This window comes from Nyctibius grandis, chromosome 30, assembly GCF_013368605.1.
Source record: "Nyctibius grandis isolate bNycGra1 chromosome 30, bNycGra1.pri, whole genome shotgun sequence".
Classification (NCBI taxonomy): domain Eukaryota; kingdom Metazoa; phylum Chordata; class Aves; order Nyctibiiformes; family Nyctibiidae; genus Nyctibius; species Nyctibius grandis.
The window spans coordinates 4,767,748-4,787,500 of NC_090687.1; the positions used below are offsets into that span (position 1 = coordinate 4,767,748).

Below are 19,753 nucleotides of genomic sequence, written 5' to 3' on the forward strand. Positions count from 1 at the left end.
CCCGTGTATCCTAAAGAACAACATTTTTGTGAATACTGCTATAGGATGTTTCATATACATGCAGAAAAAAGCAAGGCGTTCATTTAAACCAAACATGTACCAGCCTCTATTTGTGTTCCTTGAATGAATTCTTAGATATTCCTGGCAAGTTTTTCATATATATGGAATTTTAGTTATAAAATGAAAAAATGGTGTTGTCAAGTAATTTGTAAAGTCATTCAAACCTTAAAATAATTTCAAGGAAAAGAATTGTTCTTATTCATAATTGCTAAAGTTTATAATTATATACCTCTGTATATTAGGAGATTTTGTTGTGGGTAAAATGGTGGTTAGTACTAAACCATAATAATTGTTTAATAAAAATCAGAAACAAATATAAAGTATGTTTTAATGAGACATTGTTTTAAAGATGATATGATACACATAAAGAATAAATCCCCCAACAAAATATATATTTATTTTATTATGTATTTTACTGGATAAAATACTGATTCTTTACACAAGGCTGAATTCAAAATGCTCTACTGTTTGCCCAAAAGAGAGTGAAAACTACATCCAAAATATAGTAATAAACAAATTTTTCAAATGTAAATGATTAAACTTCAAAAATAGCCATAATTTAGCAGTTCTGGATCATACTGGCATCAGTTTACATTGCTGACATGGAGCACTTCTGAAGTAAAGTTACTGGATTACTTCTTCAAGGTTTTATTTTAAGTGTGTAGACTGTTAATCACAGTAAAAAGACAAATAATCTTTGAACACTTATGCCACTGAGATCAGTATAAATTCTATTATTGATTTGTGTGGTGCTCAGGATTTCATCTATTGGTTTTAGGTTTCCCTTTAAAATGTTAAGATCCCCTTAAAATAATCTGTGTTCCTCTTGCAGATAAATATGCATATTTTTACTATGTGTATTATATTATTAATAATACATTTATATATAATATATTATGTAATCCTTCATACACAGAAAAATTCCACTGATACAGCAGGTAATATGAATTAGAACTAAGCATATTTGTGTAGCTCTGATTTAAAAAATAAATAAATCAGGAAATAAAATGTGTAGATTTAAAATGTAGGTGAAAGGGCTACAGATTTTTCTACTGGTCTGTCCACGTTTTTGCGATATATTAAAAATATATTATAAAAATGTATTTTTCGCAACAATTATACTAAGTTGCACAACAACTTAGCAAAGTATAGCACCAATTTGCTAGAAATTTTCTTTATACAGTCTTTGAGGGGTAGTGAGGGGAGAGGGGGAGTTCATATACAAGACATTGCCATGGAAGAATTATATCTACACTGTATGCAGGATGGACACCTTGTCATTTCCCTAACGTGCTTTACAGCATTAATATTAGGCTATGCTAAAAGGAGTCTCTCTCTTGTAGCATTTGAATGGGTTAGTTAGTTCAATAGAAGGGCTAAAAAAGATGCCTGCCTATCTGCTGGGGAAAGCCTGACATAAGAATACAAATTATGAGAAAGCATCTTCTGTTGACCATTATTCTCTTTAAGTTTTCTTGGTTTGGGTTTTGTTTTTTTGTTTTTTGTTTTTTTTTTTTTCCTGAGTAAATGGAATAATACAGGCATATCACTGGTCTTGGAAGGCACATTTCCATTAGTGTCTAGAAGAGTTGGGGATTTTTTTCTTTTTTCTTATTTTTTTTTTCTTTTCTTGAAGGTGTGCTTTTCACAATTGCAAAAGTGCTTTTTGGTATTAAAACGACTTATTCCTGTTCAAGAAGTTGTGTGACTGGTGGCAGGGTAAAATTTAATGAGAGAGATTTCTTAACTTTTCTGTCTCCTGCTGTCTTTGGCAGTCTGAATTATGTTAGAGACATCTTGTCATTGGCTAAATCACACTGAAATGTCCCGTACTGAGCACAAAGTAGACACAAATAAAAAGCAATGCAGAGATGACTAACCTGGCAGTCAAATTAACGGCTTGGTTAAGCCAACTGGAAACAGGGATCTGGTGCATTTGGGACACTCTAGGGCACGTGAGACACCCATGCAGGCAGAGGTGACACTGGAGCTTCTGGTGTGGCAGGTGAGTCCAGGCAGATGGACGAGCTGCCTTTGCTTGGGCAATCAAGATGAGCTTTAGTGTTTTCTGTGAGGTAACATTTACAGAAGTAGCTACATTAATTTACTTTGGTATGCAGGGTTTTACTCCCTGTGCTTCCAAGGCCTGCCTCAAAATTTCAGAAAGGAGCATTTAATTAAATGGTCAGGAATGATGGAGGTGGGAGATACATTATCTTTTGACAATGAAAGCAGAATATCTGCATCTTCCTCTTTGTCTTGGCATTATTATTAATAGTTAGGATGAACAAGCAATTCTGGAGGAAAAAAAAAAGAACCTGACATGGAAGAAACTAGTCTAAAAGTAAAATATACTTTCCTAATGCACATCAGGTCAAACAAGTTACTGCTAGTGTTGTTGAAGCTTGATACCACATGAATTACTTTCTATTTGTAGTTTTATTCTTCCTTCATTTAATATATCTTATAGGTCCGGCTGTAAAGTTGTTTAGTTGTCTTTGTGTTGTGATTCAAATGCTATGAGTACGATAATGTGCTTTGATCTTACAGTAATGGGAATATAAAGCATGATAATAGTAAAATCACCCTTCTTATAGTTATTATACTAGTATTAAAAAGTTTAAATTCTTTGATAGCCTTGGTATTTAAATTTAGGAAACCAGAAGGAGGGAGTTGGGGAGGACTTCATAAAATGGTTTTAGAGGGAAACTCTGAAACTTTGCCCGTACTTGAATGTTACAGAAACTATTCAAGCAGCCAGGGTCAGCTGTGTTATAATTCATAGTGCAAAAGTCCTCAGCATTAGAGTTCTAGCAAGAGCAACGAAGCCTTAAAGTTTAGAGCATGAAGAAAAAATAAAGTATCTTTAATAATATAATGGAGAAATGTATAGATATACCACATCTAATGCTTCTGGGAAAAATCGCTGCTACACTATCTAGTTAGCACCAGATCCTTGGAGAATACAATTTGAAATAGCTCCAGTGAAGTCAGTACCAGCTGAGGTTCTGATCCGTGAAGTCTAAATACTGACTGTATTTGTAAATCCCATGGTGATCTCACCAGAAAAAGTCAACTGGTTACATATAGTTTAAATCTTTCCACTGTAGCTTCTGTTCAGTATTGTGTTTGCCTTCATCTTAATTTCCTGTGTACTGGGGCTCTGCTCTGTTTTCAGCAGTTGCTGTATTTTTGGGAGGTGGGCCTGCACCTCTGTGCTCAGCAAATTGTTTCTGTCTAGTTTTGTGAATTTAGTAAGCAAAGTCTAAGAATTCTGGTGTGTGAAACGTAATCACTGTATGCTAGTGGATTATAATTCCCTTCACGTTTCAAATTTCCTAGAGGTAGTGGGATTATTTTTAGGGAAGTCCTGATTTCTTAAAATCCCACTTGACCTCTATTATGGCTTCTATTTTATGGAAGCTCTGTGTTCCTGAAATTAGGTTGGAGTTGTGCTTCATGATGGTTAGATCCCTCAAGTCATAAAAAAGAGCATCTGAGACCCATTCTCTGAATCTCTTCTTATCTTTCACTTCTAGGTTCTGAATTTTCCAACTAATAGTGTAGCCAAATCACGTATGGGTCAGGCAGGATCAGTGGTTAGGTCTGTACCGTACACCCAATTTCTGTTATAAGTTTCTGCTCTTTCTGAGCTCCACTCTGCTTTAAGTTGCCACTGACCTTTAAAGTAAAGTCTATTTAGATGTAGAAAATGGGATAAAAGTTGTATATATTTATGTGTAACTGAATTACCAGAGTTTCAGTATTTAAGAAAACTTTCACTCCATTTTCTCAGTGAGGAGAAACTCCCAGCTTTCCACATGTGAAGAAGCCTAAAGTTCAGTATTGTATCAAAGATGGTATAAACCAGAATTTCCCCTTCTGTTCTGGTATCTATTTGACATTCCAGTGGCTGACATCATTGGTGTTAGTGTTTATGAGGATGGGAAACATCAAAGGAATTTTGGAAGTTTGAAGGAAAGTAATAAATGTTCCTTAAACAGAAATGCTGTTTATACTCAATTTTTCCTCACGGAGCATGTAAAATACATGTATGCTAAAAGCTAATCAACCTCATTGGAATATCAGGTATCTCAAACATGAAACTAACTCTCAGAATACGTAGATTAAAACCAATTGAAAAAGAGAGTCAAGACTATTTAAACATGCTTACAGAAAATATTTCTGTACAAATAAAAGCTAAAAATACTGTGTAGTAATTATAAATTGTTGACATGTTTCTACTAAATTTCATATGTATAGCCTTACCTAAGCTTAAATTCAGTGTTGATATCCATGTAGCTTCTGTATGAGGTCAGTACCCTTTAGAATGAAAGCTATGGAAGTTTTTCTGTGCTACTTCAGCACAGTTAAGGTGATTTGTGAGAGACAAGGCTGTAAAAGACAGCTCTTCTTGAAAAATGGGTAGATGCAACATTCTGGTAAGGGAAAGCACTGACAAAATATATTTATGAGATATCTTAGGCCTCTTAATTAACTTGTGGTAGTATAAACATGCTGAAAAAATTAGGCCACGGTATTTAAAAAAAAAAAAAAATTAAAATTGAACAGTCCAGAAGGCCTAATTTCTGTGAGTACATAACATCTAGAGAAGTCATTTGTTATTAGTAATATTTTTCACTAAATAGTGTATATAATGAAAAACCTTAGTCAAGCTTTACTTAAATTCCTGTTCTTCACTTTCTTAAGTGTTTTGGTTTAATACTCTCTTATCTGAGCCTTTCAGTTTGGTGCCTTGCTTCAGTTTAGAACAGAGTACTTTTAGTCAGGTGATAAAGTTGAACCTGAAAATATTTTGTTATGCTCTTTGAAGTCTGATGCTGCAGAGTATGGTTTTGATTCTGACAGCTGGAGTTTTCCTGCCCGCCTCCTGCCATCACAAAGACTTTCAAACAGTATTTGGTTTTATAGTGCAAGCCCTGTATCTGTCTAAATACAAACTATTATTTTAATAATGACCGAGAGTCATTCCTGAGGGCATAAGCCCTAATGTTGCTAATCAAGGATCTTGTAATAAAAGGTCCCCTATAATAAAAAGTGCAATACAGAAAGATACATGTAGAAAATCATGCTGCTTTTTTTTTTTTTCCAAGCTACCCTGGGTAAAAGATGCTAAGATGGAAATGCCAACAGAGGGTAGTGAAAGACTCCTCTCCTAAAGCTATTCTCCATTCTACCACAGATCATATCTTTCTAGGACAGTTTAGCAAGAAGTAAAAACTCACATGGGGGGTTTCTTCACAGAAGTAGTTCTGTATATTAAACAGCCATAGTAAAGATAAGGCTTGGACTCTAGTGATTAAAGATTTAAAAAAAAATCCAGTTTTATGCTACAGTGTGGCCTGTTTTCACTGAACTAACAACATCAAGGAGAGGGAAAGCAAGCACCTAATATATTGGATGTGCAAAAGACCTGCTGGGTAGAAATAGCAGGTGCTAAAACTGGTAGGGAGGTTCATGTCAGATCTGGGGCCTTCAAGGAGTCTGCCAAAGTGTCTATGGGGAATGGAGCAGAGGAAATTAGAACATATTTGAACCTTTTGAAAACTGGGGTAATGCAGGTTCAATGACTACCCCAAGTAAGAAAGAGCATCTAAATCACTTAATATTACTCTTGTTCTCCTCTCCTGTTTCTCTCTGAATTCAGGAAATACATCAAATGTTTAAACATTATTTTTTTTCCAGCTCCAAAAATAGCTTTATTACCATACTGGTAAAAATTTGTGGTAGTTTTCAATTTACTAGAAGAAATAAGAAATTGATATATAGGCTTGTGAGAAGTAATAGTATGCAGAAGTGTTTGCCCTTGGGAAATAGCTGCTCGGATGGAACACAGCCATTCTGAGTCCCAGAAGTACATTTTCATGACCCTCACTGTCTGGGTTTCCATCAGAGAGCTCAAGCTGCCAAAGGGTGCCACTCCAGCTCTTAAAAGGATTGCACTTAGCCCAGGGTGTGAATATCTGGCAAGTTGAATATCTCCAACTGTACATTCCAATCAATGTATTTGTCATGTTACACTTCCGATTTGTTTTTCTGCTTATCTCCCTTACAACCAGTCACAACTTTAAAAATTTTATTTAAAAAAAAAATGTTCTCTGGATTTTAAATATGTGTTCTTTTACATGTGAAGTATAAAACAATGAGCAGTAAAAATTTTGTTCTATACTTTCACTGTTAATACACAAATTAAATTATGGAAGCAATTCTGTATCTTAATAATTGAGCAGGGCTTATTGTATAATGAAGTTGGGTCTACTTACATTTCTCGTACCTTTTTGAATCAATAAAAAATGTAGCAGTGATGAGGAACATTAAAACAATCTAAAATGCATCACGAATTTTAACCATACCTTACCTGTGAGGTTTTTAAGCCTTGTATGCTCAATACAGTTAGTGCATAAAATTGGTCCTTAAAGGGAACAACCCTACATTTGCAAGGACTGAGTTAGGTTAGCTGCCCTTTTCCAGGTCTGCTTTTCATGCAGTTTAAGACAGAATATGATGCACCACAGTGTCAGCTTAACTCAGAAGGACTCCTTTTGCAAACTATGGGGTTGTCCCCACTAAGGAATAATACTTTCTTTGGACATCAGATAGCGAGGCCTCTGATTATCAGTTCTCCCTCTAGGTCTGTGTAAACAATAGTAGAGGATTTAACTAAATAAAGAACTGCCAGTATAAAAACATTAAAGCCATCAAAGAACTAAACAATTTCTTGTAATTCTTACAAATAACACCAAATTAATTATAAAAAAATGAACTGGCTTATTGTACTCCAGCGCCTAGTTGTACTTTTCATTCTCACAGTTGCTATGCTGACCAGTACGTAACTTTCTTCTTACTTTTAAAATTGATTTATGGAGTTGTGAAATGAATTTTGCAAAAGCAACACATAGGGAAAATAGTATCATCCTATGTAAACTGAAGCAGTAGAACAAGGAATGTTTATGGTAGATGTTTTTTAGATAGGTATCACTTTGGCTTAAATTTTTTAAAATTAATTTACTACCAGTAATCTAGTAAATTAGTAAACAGTTGGTAATAAAAAGTAAGATTTCAGAACAGTTTCAGTAACATCTGTTGTTCCAAAAGACAAATAGCAGTTAGTGTTCTGGGGTGTTTCTGTAAGTAACTAAACCAGCATATTATTCTTACAGATAATTCTGTACTTTGACATGTTAAGATAGAGTATCTGTGGCTCAGTGTTCCATGACAACAAATGTTCTGAATAGAGATAAAGAAAAGGTGTTTCTCAGCTAGCCACTTCAGAGACAGTTTTTAAGGAAAAGTGATCCTTTCACTTAGATGAGAGGGCAGTTTAATAACTTCATAGAAATGAATCAAAAGGATTTTCTGTAGAACAGTAGCTGGTAAGTCTGCATTGCTACTGGCTAAATCCCTTTTAGGCAAACATCTAGCTGTTTCTTTCTACATAATTATCACAGGTGATAATAAAAGACGTGATAGCAGTAAATACAGTGCCAAATTATACTACCTTTGAAATACAGAGTAGCTCTGTATTTATAATGTTAAATTTATCCCCCTTCATTTTTTTAGATTCATCTCTTTAGCATTACATGCAAGGTGGATCTTATTAGCACGTGAAATTGCTGCAGATGACAAAATAAAGAGCAAACTACCAATCTGTACATCCAGTTGAAAATGAAAAAATATACAGTTTGATCACTAAGTTCATTCATTCATTCTAAAAGGCAGTTGTTAATATCTCTAAGATAGGGCACAGGCAATGATCAGATACTACTTTTGATCTTAATCAGTCCCACCCCTGTAGTATGGATTACGGATTCCTTGGTTTGTTTGGGTTTTTTTTTCCCAAACTCTGAACTTCTAAGTAGTAAGGTTCACAGATTTCTAAACAAGAATTACAAATCTCTCTTAATACGTTGGAGGTGAAGTAATAGAAATAGATTTTGTTCTCTTAGGGCTTAACTCTTCAAGATTCTGTTACCCCTACGAGATGTTTGCTCCTGAACTGACGAGTTTTCAATAGGCTCTTCAGAGTACTTAATGCTTGACAGAGCTTTCGTCATCTTGCAGAGCTAAGTTTTCCAGGTAGTCCTTAGTACAAGCTAGAACTAGTTCCTTCTAGCTCCTATTTGGTAGACTCTTGCATTAAAGCTGTGTAAAACATAAAGACCTCAGTTTTTCACCATGCCTAGCAGTGCAGGCTGGAGGAGCTACATGCCATTTGGAGGAAAACAGCACCCAAGTGTTAAAACTTCACCTAGGTTCTTTATTGATCCTGCACAACACAAAAATAATTCAAGGAAGCTGTGTATATGCATATAAAGGAATCATTTGATGTTAATCCTTAAACGTGCTTTCCACTAACCCAAATCCTGTTTGGTTTGACTTCGGAAAGGACAAATCAGGATTTGTGCCATAATGAAGTTTTCTGCATTTTGAAATATTAGTGTATTTAGCATTTCTCTTTTTATGTTACCTGATTTTAAAAAGAATTTTGCAAGAGAATGTTTATATTAAATTACTCATATCTCTAGTTTATTCTTCTAAGATTCTGCAAAAGACTTTTGTATGTATTTGGATGATAGTATATGAGAATATACTATGTCATTTTTTTAATAAATAGCAGAAAATTCATTTTCTGATTGCAATCACATTAGACATAAAAAGCAAAATATTTTATTTTCAATATCCTCCTTTCAGATGCACGAAGTTAATTGCAATTTTTTTCAAAAAACGCTTTTTGCATATTTTGCAGTAGTGCCCTTTAATATCTATATCAATATAAATATTGTTTTATTTTTATTAGACTTCATAAATATATTGACATATCTGTAACACTAAACATGAAGCTTCCAATGCAAGAGTTTGTACATAGTCCATATCCAAATGTCACCATTATTTCATTTAAAAGATCCCAGCATGTCTACCTCATGATCCTTATAAACTCTATAGTACTGAAATACGTCAATACTTTTTCTTGCTACATTCATTAAAATTAAGCACCCTTACCCTACCCCATCTGTAAACATCAAGTCAATTGGCAGCTAGCACATTTCCCAGTCAGCAAGCAGTATTGTGAATTTTATCTTCTCTTGCAGAAATCAATTCGTCTTCGTTGCAGCAGATGAAATTTCTTGTAACACCTCTGCAGGTAACAATCATTGATACTTCTTGATGCATCCATCCAGGTCTCAATATCCTTTTTCACATGCTGCATTTAATCGTAAGAGAAAGCATAGGAAAGTCCATATCGTAAATCTTTGGAATAGTTTAATTAATTTATAGCTTCAGCCTATAGGTTCTGCAATATAAAAGACATTAGGTTATTTTGCTGACTTTGGTGTTTTATTTCCAGTTTAAATATCATATGGCCTAGTAAGTGAGGATATGTTAAACCTTCTAATAAGAACTTACTGTGCAGTACAATCAAGACTGTGACTTTCAAAAAGCCAGAACAGAACTAGTGAAAAAAGTAGAGGCTTAGATGTATGTAGGACATTGTAAGTGCTATAGCTGTAACAATTTTCTTTTCAACTCTTTGGGGGCAAATATTGCCCACAAGGGTACTGCAGACCCTAAAGCACTCACAAAGTCTATCCTATGGATGAGATAGTGGGAGAGAGGGTCTGTGTCTTCAGAGGATCGCTCTCTAGTAAGTAAAAAGTCTTAGCTGCTTTGCTAATGTACTAGCATGTAAGCCGTGGGTACAGAAGATTGAACAATGTTTTTAAAAGGTGATGGTAATTTATAATTATATTGAATGTCAAGGGATTTTTCTCTCTTTTAAGCAATAGAGTTTGAACAATCTTAGTCTTAATTCAGGTAAGGATGGTATTATGTAACTACAAAAGAAATCAAAAGCCAAAATAAATAGTAACAGTGCCAGGACATATTCTGCCAATAATGTTATGCAAAAAATCTAATGAGTTCATAGAAGCTGCTTATATTGAAGGATGAAAGGTTATATAGTGTGACACAAAATGTTGGTATTAAGAAGTGTTTATTTATAGTTTTACATTAGCAGAAATAAATAAAAGGTAAAGAGTTTTCTGTTTATGCTATAGTGACCTACATAGAAAAAAAGAAAGAACATTTATTTATGAAAAAGAAGATCATAGCTAAAGCCAAAATATGCTAAAATTGTAATAATCTGTATAGCATTTTTGGTGGTAATCTGAAAAGTTCTTCTGTAATAAAGCCTGATTTAATGTAGATTTTTCAAAGTCCTAACTCATTAAGAGAATACATTTTGAGAAGTCAACATTTGACGCTTTCTTGATCTTACTAGACTTGGATTTTGGCTTTCATTATTTCACTTGTGCTTCCTGCTCAGCTCTGGATTAGAGTGAGCTGTAGTAGGGAGTCTACTAATTTATAAATCTAGGCCTGGCTAAGGAAGAATAAATAGAGTTATTTTAGCAATTTTTTAAACTTGGAATTCGTGAGATAGACGTGGGGTCTTTAATATTTTTCTTGTCCTGAAAACAATTTCCTGTTTTGCAGACTGAACCCTTCTAAGCAATAATTATTTCTCTAATAAAGACATTTTTTTCCCCTCAATTCAGGCACAATTTAAGTGTCCAAGACTATATTATACATATTCTGTATATCACTACTTTGGAATTCCAGTCAAAAATACAGTGCTCTTATTTATGAGTAAATTTTAGTGAACTTTACACAGAAGGAAATGGATCTCTGTGTATATTTATTAAAACTTTTCAGTTTACCAGTTGACTACCTCTGTTGAATTGACTCAACAATAAGGTATTTTTGTCAGGTATGTTTTTAACCGTATGATAAACAAATCCATCATAGGTGACTGTAGGTGCCTTTTTTGTAATATGATCTGAAGGCGGAAGCTAAGGAAAGCCTGTATCTTCTGTTTCTTGTATACTTAAGTTTTAGTCATAGAATTTAAAGGACTTTTAGCTTTATAAAAAAATAATTCTCTGGCCAATATTCCTGTGGTACAAGTTGCCAAAGTTGCATTTTGTCTTTCAAATCTGTAAGTTGGCTTTCAACTAATTTATTATCTGGTGTTTTATGTTTTTATACATGGAGCATATATAGAGATACATAAACTTTTAGAACCAAAGCTAACCTTCCTGTGGTTTTTTCAGATGCATGCAAAACACCTACAGTACAATTTTATAGTGCTTTTTTTAGTGCTCCTAAACTCAATTACAGTAATTCAACTGTTTATAAAATTGTTATAAAGTGAAGATACTGATAATATGCTCAATGTTTGAAATGTGAGTATATGTATGTTTTTACTGTTTCCTTGTAAAGAATGTATGTGTTTGTAGATTTCAAATAATAATATGACAGTAAACTTCTGGTTGGAACTTTATCATCAAATGGAAATGGGAGGTCTTGGGTGATTCTGCTGGTAATACTCGCTCTTCTCTTCCTGATACTTTATCATTCCTGCCAGAGGATACTCTAGCGCTCAGCCACGTGACATCTTTTCTGATTTGGGAATAAAGTAACCTTGAATAAATAAATGTGTTAATGAATGGATTGTGTGTCCATATACACATTTCTACTTATGTATGTGTATCTGTTCTTGCATGCACATTATATAAAGAAAACATATTCATGTATCTGACAGAGGGATCCTTCCATGGGAAATTTAAAAATATTTCACTCTTGATTGCATCCAGTGCATTCTGAGGCTAAAAATAATTACTCTTCAGAAGAGAAGTTCTGTGCTTCTGGGATAGATCTCCTCTGGCAGGCATGATTAAAGAGTTTGCAAACAGACCTGAGCTACATCAGAGGTAGGGAAACTATTGGAAACCTCCTATCAGTTTGATAACAGAATTTTAACAAGAATCTCTGAAGACCTTCCTCTAGCAAATCTCTGACAGTAGTTACACTAGGGAAGAATTAATCCTGAGGTTCCTGGTTGATGGGGGCAATGGGCATCTTGCCCTATCAGGGTCTTAATAAATCAGAATGAGACCCAGAATAAACCCATGGTTTATTTTCATCTTGGTTGTAGAACATTGTTCATTTTGAATCTTTAGCATTTTTAGTGAGTTTTTCAAATCAATGCTCAATATATTTTTTTCTCCTAGGTTTTGTAACATCAAAATTTGTAGTTTGTAAAGAAAAAAATATTTTGTAGTGTCTTCTCCAAGCGCATTCTAGGAGGTACCTGCATATTACATTTTCTTATTTTTGTGTAAATATGGGACAGGATCATTGTTCTATATTTATATCACTCTTTTTTTTCTTCCTCCAATTTTTATCTGTTATTCAACTTCCATCTACAAACAAAAAAATCCAGTGCGGATGCATGCTTGGTATTATTTTTCTCCCAAGTGTATATGCAGTTTATGATTTTGAAATAACAGAGAGAGAGGCAAGTGTATATATAAACCTGAATTTGTAATGAAGTATGGTGAAAGTGGATATAACATCTGTCCAGTCGTGACTGTATTTATTTACATATTTGAGCAGAATCATTCCCAGGAGGCAGGATATTGTGTGTGTGTGCAAAAGAAAGGCATTATAAAGCTTTAGAAGTTGACAGTCTTAGATTAAGTTATTGACCTCCATTTGGAGAAAGATACAGTCTCCAAAACAGATTAAACATTCTGAAAGGTTTTATTTTATAACTCTAGGAAAAATGTTTCATAAAGGCAGGCAGCTTAAAGAAGCAAACACTGAAGTTTGTACTATTGAAATAGTTTGAACAGAATACTGGCAATTTTTAACAAATGCAATTGCTCAAATCATTGCAATTTTCCTGTATACTGTCATTAACCTGTCAACACTAACACTATCACAAATTTATTTAGTTCATGAAACAATAGCAAATATGGAGATACTTATTTAAAAGCAAATTAATATTTGGCAAAGTGCTTGGAATGGTTAAGGTGCCTGTTGTGGCGTAGCTCTGCTACAGGAATAATAGTAGCTGGTCAAAATTTTGCTATACATGCTTGCATACATCTAATTGACTTATTCACGTGTCTGGGAGAAGATATTGATCAGATTATACCCTTTCAAAGGAATTTCTGAGAAGTACATATAATCCAAACTGCTTTGGAAGAATGCAGTTTCAGAGATATTTCTTTTAGCCTTTTTGAATTACTGTGTGAAGACATGTTCAGTTGTGAGAGGTTCTTCCCTTTTAGTATTGCTGCCTATGGGTTTGACTTCGTTTCATGAAGCAATTTGACTGGGAAAATAACCATTTTCTATGAGATGCTTTTATTATTATGTTATGCTTTTCCACTAATCAGATAAAAAATGAAGATGAAGTAGCATCTGTAAGGTCTTTGTGCTAGTATTTATTTAAGGCTGTACTGCTTTTCCTTGTGAAAAATAGCAGATACTGAAACTTTTGCTCTGGAAAGACTAGGAAATGTTGTACTAATGCACAGTATTAAACAACTTCTATAAATTCAAGTGTCCTTTATGTCGGCAGTTTAAACTTGCGTTTACTGCTGCTGTAAATAGTTGCTTATATGGAATTCCATTTGTTATGGCTTTTACTGCTCTTGGTAGTTGTGTGGTAAAGATGTTCAGCTATTGGATCAGTTGATAAAAATCAGTAAACACTTTGGTTATCCTCTGTTCTTCTTTCATGGAGTTTGATGAATTCCTTTTTCTCACCCAGTGAGAACACTGGCAGCCCTTTTTGGCATCTTTGTCATTATCTCTTTGACAGCTTGCCTTCCCGGTGCGTACAGTTCTAGGTCAGTTCGCATGGCTAGTCAAATGTGACAACGTGACGAGATTAAGTAAAGCTGAGGTTCTGTGATTTGTAAATGGAGGATTTGCAATGTGAAGCTCCTTTGATAACAGAAATAGTGAATAATCTGTGTTTGCCCTCAACAAGTGCGTATAAGCATGTGTGCATCTTCTGTACTGTTTGTTTTTAATGAAGCAACCAGAATTTTTTTCTCTGATAGACTGAAAATAGTACACATGAAAGGTGGTTTGTGGTTATATACAAGCACATTAAATAAACAAGGACTCAGTTCTAATATATGGAGATTATCATATTACATTTAAAATATTAAACAAAAATTAATATGATTGCATACTACAGAACTTTACACTCAAGCACAAAAGACTGCTTTAAAATGTAATAAACAAACTAACCAGTTTATTTATTATTGAACTAGATAAGAATGTATTCAAGGTTTATTGCCCCAAAATATAACAGCAATAGTAATAGGAACATGCTTTACAGATCAAAGAAATACTGGTTTTCATTGTAATACAGCTGATGTTAGGTGTCACCAGATGGCAAGCCTCAGTTTCCCCAGTGGCTTTTTTTAATAAAGTTTATATAAAGTCTAACTTTCTTGGATAGAGATTGTACAGAAAGGTGTTGTTGGCAGCATATAGTTATGTTAGATTTTTAACTAGGCATCAAGTGAAATGCCCACACTTCTGTAAATCCAGACAGTGAGACTGAAACATGAGAGAAAGTTTTTAAGCTGAGATCTGTCCCTGGGATTGTTCCATAGCAGTTATTCATCTTCAGCTCAGGAGGGAAGTCAGTTGTGTTGCTGCTTGTTGTACTTCTATATTTCTGCAAATTAACCAATATCAATCATAGTTATTTAAATGTTTAACAAGGTGGCAGCTCAAATTTGGATGGCTGTAAACATCTAAAAAACTTCAAAAGAAGCTACAGGTTGGCATACAGCAAATAAAAATTAAAATCAGGTCTGAATATCAATGACCAAAATATCTGCAAAACTTGCCTATCAATTAGTGAGAAAGTTTAACTGGCCGAAGTCAGATGTAAACAGTCAAGAATTTGAAATTCGTCTCTGCATATAGAAAATTCTGAATAGGCTGCTTAACTTTCGTCTTCCTCCAACCTGCAAGAAAAAATAAAGACTGTTTTTAATATTTCATCAATGATGTATTTATGAAGATCCTTTCATGAAAATCTTTTATTATCACCCTATCCATATGGTAGGCTGCAGTCAAGATTCTTCATGTCTGTGAAAACCTAGGAATATTAATACTATACTAATAGGAAATCCCTCGTGGTTTTCAAGGTATACAGGAGTTCAGCACTGCAGTATATCTTGGAGTTTCACTGTTTCATTGTGCTGCGTGTCTCTACTGCATCTTCCCAATTCTTTCTCTGCTCCACATCACAAATCTGTAAAGCATTATCAGTCGTTGAAGAGGAAAATGATACGCAACAAAATATTTTATGGTCCTCCCTTGTAGAATGATCTTAGTGTTTGATATTGTGCATTTAAAACTTTGCATAGAGGATTTTAACATTCTTAACCTTTACAATCAAGGAAAATGACTAGAAAGTGCTTTTATCAGCAGATTTCAATAATTTTCATTGGTCTTAAGTAAAAACTTAGGACAGGCATCTTTCCTCATTGCCTTCTGAGATATATGGAGAGACTTGTGCTCATTCAGTTGACTGTAACGCCTGAAGTTGCTTGATATTAATATCACCAAATTAAATAAATTGGTTGGTTGCACATGGTTTGAGCACCATAAGCAGGTACCATCCTACTGTTGTGAAGAATTTTAAGCTAAAGGACTACCACTGCTGCACAGTGTTGACCCACTGAGGTTAAAATACTGCTCAGCAATGTGGTGTGTAACTGGTGCACGTACGAAGGAGCTCTGCTGCTCATGTCATCTGTCTCGGTATCATCGTAGTTATGTGACCAAGACAAAGAGCAAGACGTTACTTACTGGAATCATTTATCAGAATAAGGCCAGGTAACCCTTGCTTTCCTTGTATTCCTTCCGATTCCTTACTGAAATCTTCACATCTTTGTCTAAAATTTTATTGCATTAATATCTGACAGAGGAGAGATGTGGATTGCCCTTTCCGTGCCACCTGCCAACAGCAAGAGGCACATCCCGCAATAGCACCCATCTCCTGGGTGAACAAACCGCTCTGCACCCTCCTCTACCTTCTCATACTTAGCCAAGTCTCACTCGTTCAGTTGCCTTTTTGTGAAACTTAGCAATAATTGTCAGTACAAGAATTTCAGTAATTTAAGGTTATTCTGGTTGAAGATTCAACACATATAGGTCTGAAGAAGCAGCACTTTTGTTAATTGATTGTTCAATTATAATCAAAGCCAGTAAAGAATGGATAATATTGTGGAAAAGTTAGATTAGAAGTAGGAGCTTTCCAGTGATGCACATACTTTGCTTGTGATAAGGCGAGTAATGGGGGATTAGATCAGAGTTAAATTTAGCTGAGATAGTGCCAGATTTTTAACTTCTCCTTTTATAGTTCTTAAACAGATCTATCATTTTCTATAGTTCTTCTAGCAATATGTACACTTTAAAAAATGGGGGGAAATGATACTGATCAGAAAAATGCATGCATCAAATTCCTAAAAAATAAAATTTTCTTTAAAAATCTCCTTCTATAGTTCTCAAATCACTTGAGGAAAATATGTTAACTTGGTTCATATTCTATACTGTGAATTTTTCCTCATTAATGTTGTTATTAAACCCTATAGTATGTATATTGTTAAGGAGCTTCCAAATGTCTCCAGTATCACAGCTCCACTGTCTGTCCTAGATGTGTATGGAAACACAGCCATAGTACCAAAGAACTTAAAAACCTAAAACGGTAATTACAATTAGAGGCACATACTTTCCCTAATTTTAGAGACTTCAGCAGTACCTACTACTGATGATTTAAAGAGAGATATTCAATTTCAAAGGCTCTACTAAAATAAATCTCACAACCAATTACCATTTTTGATTCTCTTTTTTTGATTTGTGCAGTGGACAACAAATTTTCCTTTTATGTAGTATTTTAGCGATTTTAAACCCTCTACTGAAAATGATTGAAGAAAATGAGACATAGCATGAGTAAAGAAGAACATACCATACACTGAGCTTTTGGTGAATAGTTTACAGCTGCATTTACAGATGTTAGCATGGCTACACTGATTTCTTTTTTCTTCAGTTATTTCCCAGTAAGATGTTAGTCCAGCTACTTAAGAGCCAGTGCCAGTATGGTAACAAAATGCTAGCAAACATTTGTTTTTTTCCCTGTTATGTCCTGAATACTTGTTCCAGGTATCTGGAAGATAGTGGAACTTACCTGTTCTGATTAGTGGTGCATCAATATTGTTTATCAGAGGTTTTCTTAGACAAGAATTTGTGAGTGCACATACTGATTTTGATACATTGATTTAACATTCTATAAAATACACAGATAATAGCATTGACTATTAATTTATTGAAAATACTTTGCCATTTGCATGTCCTAAATTTTAGTAAATTGTTTACCTAGAATGATTATTTCCAGTGTAAATTAACACAAAGCATTTAAATGCCACAAATTTTAATGAGAAATAAGCATTCTGGCATAATAGTGAATAAATGAACCAATGACTATGTGACTGAACTAGCTTACTGATTTTCAGTGTGACAATATAGTTTAAATCCTTCTTGCTATTTTCAGCAAGGAAATCAGAATCTATTCTGCTAACCTCCTGAGCTTCTAAATTTGGTGTCATGCAAGGGCGTGTTTAAAAATTAGCATTTAAAAAGAAACCCACTTGCTTTAAGTTTAAGCTGACACTGTTCCTTTCCTCTGTGGAAATGAAATTTATTAATCATAATAAAACCATCATATTCTGAAGGCAGAGGTCACCCTGAGGAGAAAAAAAGTCTGTTCATCACAGAGGAATTTCAATGCATTTTTTTTCCCAGACAATATCTGAGCATGTATTCTCTCCCCTTTGGAACTATGTTCTTCCGTGTTTGTGCTTATGTATGTCAAGTGTATTTAGGAGGGTGCCAGAATGAGAATTTTGCAATTAATTTTGTATACTTTGTTTTCTTTTACAGAAGATTTGGAAGAATGCTTTTTGCATTTTATGTTTACATTCCACACATTTTTTCAAGTGGAATTTTAATATCCTGTAAAAGAAAAGGAAGAAGAGTTTCTTATTTTAACAAGAATATAAACATTGCTAATTCTGAAATATCATTTTTATGTTAATACAGTATAAACTTCAGCATTATCATAATATAAATGTAAAACATTCTTTTTAAGGAGCAAAGATTAACTTAGGTCACAGTTTTCACATTAGGATTACTTCACAACTCTTTAGTTTTAAGGAAGAAACATGGTTTACACAGTAGGTTGAAAAAAATAATGTAAAGCACTAACAATAAGTTATTACTACTTCGGCAAAAGACTAATAAAAATGTACTCAGAAGTAAATACTGGCTTGAAAGAGTCATTTTTTCTTTCTTTTGAAATTGCTTAATGTGTTTGTTTATCCACATTTTCCCCTTAGTTGTCCAGATTTCTGTAAAAAAATGATGTAATACTGTTAGCAATATGCTAGTTACTTCAGTAGTTGGGTTAAATATACTAATAATTTAATAAAGTCTAAGCACTATATATTCAGGCTTGTTCCTTCCTTACAACTGGCCCTTGCATTTAGGCCTCTTAATCCCCTGCCACGGGTGACCCGTTAGACTTTCAGTTTTGTGGGGCACTGTGACATAGTCAAGGATCGTGCAGGAATGGGATGCGGTGTGGAGTCAAAACGCAGGAAATGGATCAGAGCAGTGGGGAAAGAAAAGCTCACAAAGTCCCAGTGTAGTTAATAGTTTACACTAGACCAAAACTAATGTAATTCTTACACATCTAAATTCCCAGTCTTTGCTCAGTACTGCAGTAATACCAGTTGATTAAAAAAAAAAAAAATCGAAAATACACCGATTCCCATTACTTTAAAAATAATAGACATGACACTAAAGCGGGTATAATAATACTACGTGCAATTCGTCCTCCATGTTACTAGGGATATGAGGGAAATTTATAGTGCTGGAAACAAGTCTAGCTTTAAATTAATCCTTTTCCATTTCTAAATGTTTTCTTACTGTTTGAATGAGATTTGGCTTGAGAGAATTAAAATTATAATGATGTTTAAAATGGATTCTCAGACTTTAAAAATGGGTATACAGAGGAAAATCAGGTGTTGTCTTCACTTCACTGTAGATGAACAAAACATTTGGGATTCTGTTCTGGCTACTGTCAAAGCTAAGTATTTTATATCTCTAAGTATTATGTTTGCATCCCAATGTGGAGGTTTACCAAGGCTGAGGTTTATGGAATTTCTTCCAACCAAAGAGGCTCCAGAGTAGGGGGTCAGTGTCAAACCTGCTCAAAGAATTCTTATGCCCCCTTTCCAATTCAAAGAATCACAAAAGTGTCATTTACCCAACTTAGCTGATGTGAGCTATTTTTCCATCCATTTTTTTTCAGTGGGAACTGCCTGGTTTCTTTGTCATTAACTGCCTTGGATAATTTCCAAAGATAGGTATTCATGGATACCAAGTATTTAAATGGAATTGATATATAAGTTTAATCCTTCACTCATCAATATATTGGATGCAAAAGAGGAACTAATATATTTTACAGAGTCTTTTACATGTATTTTCCTGAGTTTAAGACCCTGTCGTAAAGAAGTTGATAGCACAACACGCTGTTTCCCCTGGATATTCATGTATATCTTTGATAGCTACGAGGACTCCTCTGCCCAAATCTAAAGTAAACATAGCTGTGGGGTAAGATATAGAGCCCACATTCATGAACTTGTGCTACTTTCATAGCTTTAATAGATTAACTCCTTTTTAATGTATTATCTCTTAATAGAAAGTTGAATTTATTAAGTAAACAAGACAC

General features: G+C 34.2%; 1 protein-coding gene across 27 annotated transcripts in view; it reads left to right on the plus strand.

The window, feature by feature from the left end:
- Positions 1-19,753, plus strand: part of RBFOX1 (RNA binding fox-1 homolog 1) — an 853,949-nt gene that overhangs the window by 830,758 nt on the left and 3,438 nt on the right. For 9 of the 27 annotated variants that reach the window (XM_068420323.1, XM_068420336.1, XM_068420335.1 and 6 more), the window contains one exon: positions 9,171-9,223. The exons of the other annotated variants lie outside the window; for them this stretch is intronic. In XM_068420323.1, coding sequence (XP_068276424.1) covers positions 9,171-9,223 — 53 coding nt within the window. The remainder of the gene's footprint in view (positions 1-9,170; positions 9,224-19,753) is intronic. 27 annotated transcript variants of the gene reach the window in all.